This window comes from Neolamprologus brichardi, chromosome 18 (assembly GCF_056152115.1).
Source record: "Neolamprologus brichardi isolate AB-2024 chromosome 18, ASM5615211v1, whole genome shotgun sequence".
Taxonomy (NCBI): Eukaryota; Metazoa; Chordata; class Actinopteri; order Cichliformes; family Cichlidae; genus Neolamprologus; species Neolamprologus brichardi.
This window is the reverse complement of record NC_142121.1, coordinates 249,071-257,646: the sequence shown is the minus strand read 5'-3', so window position 1 is coordinate 257,646 and position 8,576 is coordinate 249,071. Positions and strand designations below refer to the sequence as shown.

The 8,576-nt window shown below is 49.7% G+C and overlaps 1 protein-coding gene across 3 annotated transcripts; it reads left to right on the top strand.

The window, feature by feature from the left end:
• Positions 1–2,196: 2,196 nt before the first annotated feature.
• Positions 2,197–7,724, top strand: puf60a (poly-U binding splicing factor a). Of its 3 annotated transcripts, none has more exons than XM_006807000.3 (11): positions 2,197–2,366; positions 3,404–3,499; positions 3,575–3,661; positions 4,279–4,329; positions 4,414–4,575; positions 4,652–4,744; positions 4,824–5,037; positions 5,376–5,566; positions 5,739–5,853; positions 6,023–6,258; positions 6,335–7,724. In XM_006807000.3, the coding sequence occupies exons 1-11, from the start codon at positions 2,346–2,348 to the stop codon at positions 6,632–6,634; spliced, it is 1,566 nt and encodes a 521-aa protein (XP_006807063.2). In that variant the 5' UTR covers positions 2,197–2,345; the 3' UTR covers positions 6,635–7,724. The 3 variants fall into 3 exon arrangements, with proteins under 3 accessions (XP_006807063.2, XP_006807062.2, XP_006807064.2); XM_006806999.3 differs by having other exon boundaries at positions 3,575–3,673; XM_006807001.3 differs by lacking the exon at positions 2,197–2,366 and adding an exon at positions 2,402–2,957 and having other exon boundaries at positions 3,575–3,673.
• The last annotated feature ends 852 nt before the right edge of the window (positions 7,725–8,576 follow it).

The window sequence follows — 8,576 nt, the reverse complement described above, 5'->3', positions numbered from 1 at the left end:
TAATTGTCCACGTACAGTTTATATCCAGCCTCCTGATCTACTTTTGTCTCAGTGAAGTTAAGACAAAGTTTTATGCATCAGAAGCGACAGCCCGGCACTTTTGCCCGTTCCAGGGTTGGGGTGACGTTAAAACTGTCGTTTTCTTAATTACATTATTCAGTCCATCAACAGTCCAGCTGGCTATTTTTAGATCCATCCGTCTGTCCGTGTGGGAATTACACAGTGCACCAACTCACATGTACAAACATCTGAGAGAGTGGAGATAAACAAACCGACACAATCCTGTTGGACTTTATATGGAGAATTTAAATGGAGCCAGATTTGGCTTCATGGAGGGAAATTCAGCTTAAGCAACAAAGTTAGTGGAGCTTCATTTACTTCATCATGTGGACACTGGAGAGGTTTAAGCTTGACTTCACTTCCACACTGAAGCTTTGTCTCCTGTTGTATCCATGTGTAAATATGCCAGACTCTTTGAATGATGTTTATTATTACAGACCAATAAACCAAAAAATCGAACTTAAAGTGTGTTTTGAAGGGAAAGATTTAATTCACTACCTACTTCCTCCGACCTCTCCTGCTCCTGGGAAAAATTCCTATCATACAAAATGATGGACAGACTGCAAAGCCGATATTAAACACTTCTGCACTACAGCGCCACGGTTACAGACCTTGAAAACAAAAAGGAAATTAAAATACATTTTGGACTTCTAATATTTTAATTTTATAATTTTTATTATTATTGTTATCGTGTTCTTGTGTTCCGCCATCATCATTACCCGTCATCCATCTCTGGCACTCTTCTGTAGTTAGACGTTGGTCTTTCAGCTCCATAAATTACACTTTCAAAATAAATTGGATTAAAAAACATCTCAAAAACCCAAACTCCATCTGGAACTTCATTTCTCATCATCTTTTCACATTTGGGTAAAAATCCCAATGAAACTCAAACCTTCATCAACACTTTTGGCACAGTCTTAATCTATAAACAAACCTTTTCTCCACAGAGGTTTTATATTTGGAACAACTATAACACTCTTTACAAGAATAAGTCGCTGTTCTTTGAAAACTGGTTTAATAATGGTATTCTTCTGCTGAGTCAACTATTCAATAACACAGGCTTATTATACAATTACTCAGAGTTCCTATCCAGATATAACATCCCAGTATCCCCAAGGGAGTTTTGTATTGTTTTTGATGCCATACGTCTGCTCTGTCCATGTTGTTTAGAAATCCCACTGCCTCCCCACTCCTGTTCTTGTCCCGCTCCGTCCTGAGAGACTCCTTTAGGTCAGATTTGTTTCTCCTCTTGTGAAGGTGTGAATGCCAAGATTAGGTCTCTTTTTCAAGAGTCACATGTCTCCATTCCTCCTTCCATTTCTTTCTGGTCTAAGTTTGTCAAGGACATTGACTGGAAAAAAAAGTTTGGTGTTTGCTATAAAAATTCCTCCTTACTAACAAAGTGAAGGAAGTTTTATTTAAGCTAATTCATAGATTCTACCCTGTTAAATGCTTCCTTCAAAGTATAAGAGGGATATAGATGCTCTTTGCTCCTTCTGTAAGATCGCCCCAGAGACCTGCTCACATCTACTCTGGTCTCGTACCGCTACGCAGATTTTGTGGAAAGATATCGCTGGTTTCATCTCTAAGAACATCTTATCAAATGTTGTGCTTTTTTACCAAAATGTGTTATTTGGTTACACTGACTTTAGCAGGAAAGACTCGAATGCTTTTTACCTTATCAATCTGATTTTACTCCTCGCCAAATACCATAAAAGTTCTCAAGCAAGGAACCTCACTTTCTCACTTTTAGGAAAGAAACTGAACTCTATGTGAATACAATTTGCTCCTCTCACAACAAAAAACTGTAACTGTTTGTACTATATTTAATGTCCTTTAATTATTCAATGTCACTGTATCTGTCGCTTTTTTTTATTTTATTTTATTTTTATTTTTTTCTTTAATTTTTATTTCCTTTTCTTCTCTCTCCTTTTAATGTTGATATGTATCTTGTTTAATTTGACACGCCGTCCCATTGTAATATAATTTTGCAATAATTGTCTCCATGTATTATATTTGTTATTACCTGAAATAAAGAGGGGAAAAAAAGTTTGATGTTCGTCAATTGTTAATAAAGTTCTGAGAAAAAACGGTTCCTGCTTCCGGTTTCAGCTCCAGAAGTTGTTGTCGTTTGTTCAAACCACTCTTCTGTCAGAGGAAGTGACGTCAGGCGGAGCCGCGGTGCGGACTGCGGGGACTCCGAGCGCAGAACCATCCGAACCGAAGCGAGCGGAGAGCGGGGAAAGCAGCGCGGGAGCGGCGGAGCGCAGCGCGGGAGCAGCTGTATGGCGGCGGCCGTTTCTGCGGTACGATCCGAAATGTGCCTGGATGGAAACACGAAGCTAAGCTAATGCTAACAGCAGGGACCCTCGGCGCGTGCTCCGTAACACAATCGGTTCGACACCACAGACTGACCGGAACCGACCGCAGAGGTCGATTAATCGATCAGCCGCTGATCGGTTCTCTGTGATCAACGCTGTGCGCGCGGCTCAGCTAGGCTAACTGTTAGCACGGAAGTTCTGGACGGTTCTGCTAGCTGCTGATGCTAAGCTAACAACCTAGGAGGGTTAAGGTGCCAACTTACCGTCCACGGTGGTAGTTTCACTCACCTGTACTGAGAAGGTGGTTCACTTCTCACCTGAGTGTATCACTGTGGGAACTGATCATCACCTGTACGCAGGTGAAGTTCCACATTAGAGATGAACACATGAAGATACAGGTGTGTTATCCTAAAGATGCTGATGATCCTGGAGTACCAGACTTGTTCGTACCTGCTCACCTGAGATCAGGTGAACTGAGTGTCCTAAAAAAATCGAAACCACAAACGAGGAAAATGCGGCACACGAACCAACACCGCGGTCCCCGAATTTGACAGAACGCCACAGACCGAGCAGCAGGTACACCGTTGCCTCCTCTGCTTCCACTGCTACAGTTTGATGCACACTAGCTGATCCAGCTCACCTGTTACAGCGCTCTGAATAGAACATGATCGATCAGTCAATCAGGTTGCTGGTGTGTCAACCACGGTGTGAGTCTCTGTGGTTGTTCAGCCTGACCTCACCTGCGCAGGTGAAGGTCTCACCTGTGTGGCTGCACTCGTAGCAATGGTGATAAAGTTTGTGTTCAGCATGAAGGAAACAATAAAAACCCACGCAGAAGAAGAGTGGAGGTTTGTTTAGCTCTGTGAGTGGGGGCGGGGCATCAGCTGATCTGAGGTGATGTCACAGACTGATGGGTATGGGTGAAGTTTAGGATGGTGCAGCCTCTGACAGCGTGAAGAGAACAGCTGTTATTGATCGTCTGTGCGGTTGATCGCTAATCAGTCAATATTGATCTCTGACAGGGAGGGCCGGCTCTCATCATGGAGAATGGACAGAGCACCACCACCAAGCTGGGGCTGCCACCGCTCACCCCCAACCAGGCGGAGGCGCTGCAGAAGGTCTATAAACACACACACACAGTGTATACACGTGCTGTTGTGACTGGCGAGCTGTGATTGGCTGTTTGTGTGCAGGCGAAGAAGTACGCCATGGAGCAGAGCATCAAGAGCGTCCTCGTCAAGCAGACTCTGGCTCAGCAGCAGCAGATCACCAACCTGCAGGTATCCTCACAGGTGTGCTCAGGGGGCGGGGCGTCAGACGGAACAGTATAGGTAACAACAGTCAGATCCGCTCACCCAGGTGAGCTGAAGCATTAATGGAGCAGCCGCTGAGGGGAGTCTGATATTGATTATTAGTTATTCATCACATCATGGTCGTCATGGTGTCAGAAAATATTTTATTGATTCATTTAAGATTTCGATAGAACAGCAGCAGTAAAACGTCCTCGTCAGTGGATTCAGGTCCTTGTAGAGCAAAATTGAGTATTTTAGTCTAAATAACCCAAAATGTGACGTCCACATGAGGACGCAGGTCCCAGGAGGTCAAACATGTGACAGTTGTTGGACTGAGTCAGCAAACACGCGCTTTCTCTCCATTGGTTTCACACGTCGCTCAAACGTCACGTCATCAGCGCGTCTGTGACGTCAGCGCGACAAATCTGATGACGTGGTTACAGAACGATGGCCTGCTGCGATGGGTCAAAACTGAGCCCCGCCCACGGTTCTCACCGCTCTGACGAACACTTCTGCTGACTCGTGTTTTTATCTGCAGTGGGTGCAGACTTGGCTCCGCCCCTGTGCTTCGTCACGCTGAACCTTTTCTCTCATGTGTGTCTCAGATGGCGTCTCTGACGATGGGTTTGGGCGACGCTCTGTCTCCTCTGCAATCGGTGAGTAACGGCGTGCAGCGCCTCCTTGCTGAGCGGCGAGCTGCCGGCTCATTCTTCTTCTCTGCTTTCTGCGTGTCTGTTCAGGTGGCGGCTCAGCGGCAGAGAGCGCTCGCCATCATGTGTCGCGTGTACGTTGGATCCATTTACTACGAACTCGGAGAGGACACCATCAGGCAGGCCTTCGCCCCCTTTGGACCAATCAAAAGCATCGACATGTCCTGGGACTCGGTGACCATGAAGCACAAGGTCACACACACACTCACGTAAAACACACACCACACTCTGAGGTGGGCGGGTCTAACCGTTGCCATGGCACCTGCAGGGCTTCGCCTTCGTGGAATACGAGATGCCTGAAGCGGCGCAGCTCGCACTGGAGCAGATGAACTCAGTCGTCCTCGGAGGACGGAACATCAAGGTGAGTCCAGCTGACGAGGAAGCCCCGCCTCCTCTGACTCTGAGCCGGGGTTTGAGTTTCCCTCCTCGCTGTCTCGCAGGTCGGGAGGCCCAGCAACATCGGCCAGGCTCAGCCAATCATCGACCAGCTGGCGGAGGAAGCGCGTGCCTTCAACAGGATCTACGTGGCGTCGGTGCACCCCGACCTCTCCGATGATGACATCAAGAGTGTGTTCGAGGCCTTTGGAAAGATCAAGTCGTGCATGCTGGCCCGCGAGCCGACCACGGGCCGGCACAAAGGCTACGGCTTCATCGGTGAGCGGCCGATCGGCTCCGCCGCGGCGTGAAAGCTTTAACAGGGAAGACGCAGAGGGGTGTGGACCCTCTCAGGTGCACCCCGGGTCAGTGACCCGCCCCCTGCGGTTCTCATGTTTGGATTCACCAATCTGTTTCCATAGCAACTCAGCCTGACGGGTCGACTTCATTTTAAGGGTTTGTTAGGCTCCGTTAGCCCCGTCAGCTGACGGGGAGCCCAGGTGTGACACCTGCACACCTGGGCTCCCCGTCAGCTGACAGACAGCTCTGTTCAGGGTGGGGCTCTGTGTGATGTAGGCGGGACTTCTGACGGCGGTCTGCTCATTTCCTGCGTGCAGAGTATGAGAAGGCTCAGTCGGCTCAGGACGCCGTCGCCTCCATGAACCTGTTCGACCTGGGCGGTCAGTACCTGCGCGTGGGCAAAGCCGTGACGCCGCCCATGCCCCTTCTCACACCGACGACGTCTGGTGGACTGCCCACTGCCGCCGCCATGGCTGCTGCCGTCGCCACCGCAAAGATCACAGCTCAGGTAACTCAGGGAGCTCCGCCCCCCAGTACATGCAGTACGGTAGTTTCCTGCCTGCATGTGCACAGAAGCAGTGGTGCGTAGTACTTCCTGTAGTATTTCCTGTAGTATTTCCTGTAGTACTTCCTGTAGTATCTGAGACAGGTGTGCTGATCATGTTCTGTGCTGCGTTCAGGAGGCGGTGGGAGCGTCGGTGCTCGGAGCGCTGGCCGGACCGGCGCTCCTGTCCCAGCAGCTCGGAGGCCTCCCTCAGGCTGTCATGGCCCACCAGGCTCCAGGTGTCATCACAGGTAGGAACACCTGAGCCCTGTCAACACACAGGCTCCACCCACATTGAGTTTGGGGCAGTCCTCTCCGCCCACACGTCTCACCGCTCTTTATTTTGAAGCCAGGCTCATTCAAAGATGCTAACCAATAAAAGGTGCTCCAACAGGTAACACTTCCTGCTTCCTGTTTCAGGTGTGACCCCAGTGAGAGCTGGCGTGCCTCAGGTGGGCTTGGTGAACCCTGTGCTGGCCACGCCCCCAACACAGGTTTCCTTTGGTGCTGATCCAAAGAAGAAGGAGGAGGAGGAGCGTCAGCAGGAGGTGCAGCAGGACGGCGCCATGGAGCCGCTGAGCGAGCAGGAGCACATGAGCATCAGCGGCAGCAGCGCCCGACACATGGTGATGAGGAAGCTGCTGCGCAAGCAGGAGGTACGCTTCAGTCCCGCCCACCCCTAATGGCGACTCGTTGGTTCTAGTGGTCGTGACCTGTCGTATCTCCTTTCAGTCCACCGTCATGGTTTTGAGGAACATGGTCGGCCCCGACGACATCGACGACGACCTGGAGGGCGAGGTCACCGAGGAGTGCGGGAAGTTCGGCCAGGTGAAGCGAGTCATTATCTATCAGGAGCGTCAGGGGGAGGAGGACGACGCCGAAGTCATCGTCAAGATCTTCGTGGAGTTCTCGGAAGCTGCCGAGATGAACCGAGCCATCCAGGCGCTGAACCACCGCTGGTTCGGCGGCAGGAAGGTGGTCGCTGAGGTTTACGACCAGGAACGCTTCGACAACGGGGACCTGTCGGCGTAGAGCGCGCTCGTCGGGGAGCGTAGCGTAGCGGGCTCTTTCTAACTTGTCTGTTTTTCATCGGTGTTTGTCTCCAGGGAAACGTCTCCGCGTCCTCTGCTCCCGTGTTTCTGTGCAGAGTCAAAGGACGAATCAGCTGCTTCTCATGTTTCAGCTGCTCGCCGCCTCGCCGTTTCTTACAGCCGCTGCTTTCCTAACATGTCCTTCGTTTCCATGGTAACAGAAACGGGACACAGAGGGCGTCAGTTAAAAATGTACCGTGAGCTTCGTGCTAACGTTAAGAGCTGATTTACACGGTCTGATATCAGTTTCATTGAGTGATGTCACGCTCGACTCCACCCACTGTAGATGGTGCCCGTGGAGCCGCCCTGCTGGACAAACTGTGTACTGACGAGTTTCATTTACTGAATTTTTTTTTTTAAACGGATTTTGGATTGGCGCGATTAGAAACGCTGTCGATCGTGTTCTACTAACTGCCACGCCCCTTCTCCTTAGAACGCTGGGCGGGGCCGCGGCGCCCTGAGAGTGAGGCGTAACGATTTGGTTTGACACACACAAAAACAATCACCAGCAGGAAGGAAAAACTGGACCTGACGTCCAGGAACCAGGACCCACAGATCAGTAAGTTGAACAGTAACTTCCTGTCTGGGTTCTGACCCAGTTACACGGCCGCGGTGCCTTCAGGGACCTTCTGTACAATGGTGAGCCGGCCGGAGCTGAAACATGAAGCAACTGTGGACCAGATGTGACGTCACCTGTGTTCTTCCAGATGTTCAGCCTTTTGTTCACAGCCTCACAAGAGAAACACCTGGAGTCTAACAAACTGACTAAACCTGAACGCACCACAGCATCATCCACTCTCAGGCCGTCTCCCGCTTGTCCCGAGGAGTCACATGATCCCGGTCTCTGAGCAACTTTGAGCCTCAGAGGCGGTGCTGCGTTCAGGTGCTCTTCAGGGTTTGAAGGTCAAACACCGAAACTTGTGAATAAAACTCTTTTTTTTCTGCTGTTTTGTTTGTGTGAAGCTGCTCTCTGATTGGTCGGCAGTTGAGTGCAAAAATCTGTTTGATAATAAAAGATAATAGAAAGCAGACGAGGTGTTTGAAAACAGGAAGTAATCAGCTGTCTGCTGAACGTTCAGGAAAGAGCTCACCTTCATTCACTCTGGAGGAAGAAGCACGGGCACGGCCAAAGCCTGCATTCTGTCTGAAGGCCACCAGGGGGCAATAGCTTTGGTAAGGCAGCTTTCTGACCTTTGACCTGTGTAAAAACATCCTGCTGAGGTTGTGGGCTCAGTTTTACGTTACACTGTATTTCACAGTGGTGAAGCTGCATATTCATTGGGTAATGGCCAGGAACCCGCTCACTCCAAACCCTCGACAGGTGGCAGTCACAGGGCGTTAGCCAGTGAGCATGTGGGTTCACAATCAGGCCCGCCCCTCCTCGCCACCTTCAGGTTTTTTCAGCCAAATTAGCGCCCTTGGAAGCACCCATAATTGGGTGACATCACTGAGGCCAGACTGTATAAAAGACTGTAACATAACCTGCTGCCATGTTTGTTTCCTGTGGTGACCATATTTGGAGGACTGGGTGGAGTTGTCAGCCAGTTGTCTGCTAGCTAGCTTAGCATACACATACACCTTATCAGTAACATCCAATCAGAATCCTTAGATGGTCACAGCAGCAATCTTATTGGTCAGATAATCTCATTAAACACAGTTCAGAGGTCTAGCTCAGAGATTCCAGTTAGCTGAGGTGAAGTCTAGCAGACGTAGCAGCTACAGTGAGTTTTGTCACCATCCACCTGTCAGTCAAAGAGGCCATGCACCTATCAATGCAAACAGGTGAGTTAAAAATGTGTCCTCCCTTCTGTTGAATCCAGTCATTGTGCAGTTGTTATGAAGGGGAAATTATCTACAAAGGCCAAAACATTTGAATTTTCACA

What these genes read in the sequence shown, in the direction of transcription:
- puf60a (XM_006806999.3), top strand. Translation starts at nt 2,346, where the DNA reads ATGGCGGCGGCCGTTTCTGCG. An exon ending in CTCTGTCTCCTCTGCAATCG is followed by an intron (nt 4,330 to 4,413) that starts GTGAGTAACGGC and finishes GTGTCTGTTCAG; the next exon opens with GTGGCGGCTCAGCGGCAGAG. An exon ending in CGGTGACCATGAAGCACAAG is followed by an intron (nt 4,576 to 4,651) that starts GTCACACACACA and finishes TGGCACCTGCAG; the next exon opens with GGCTTCGCCTTCGTGGAATA.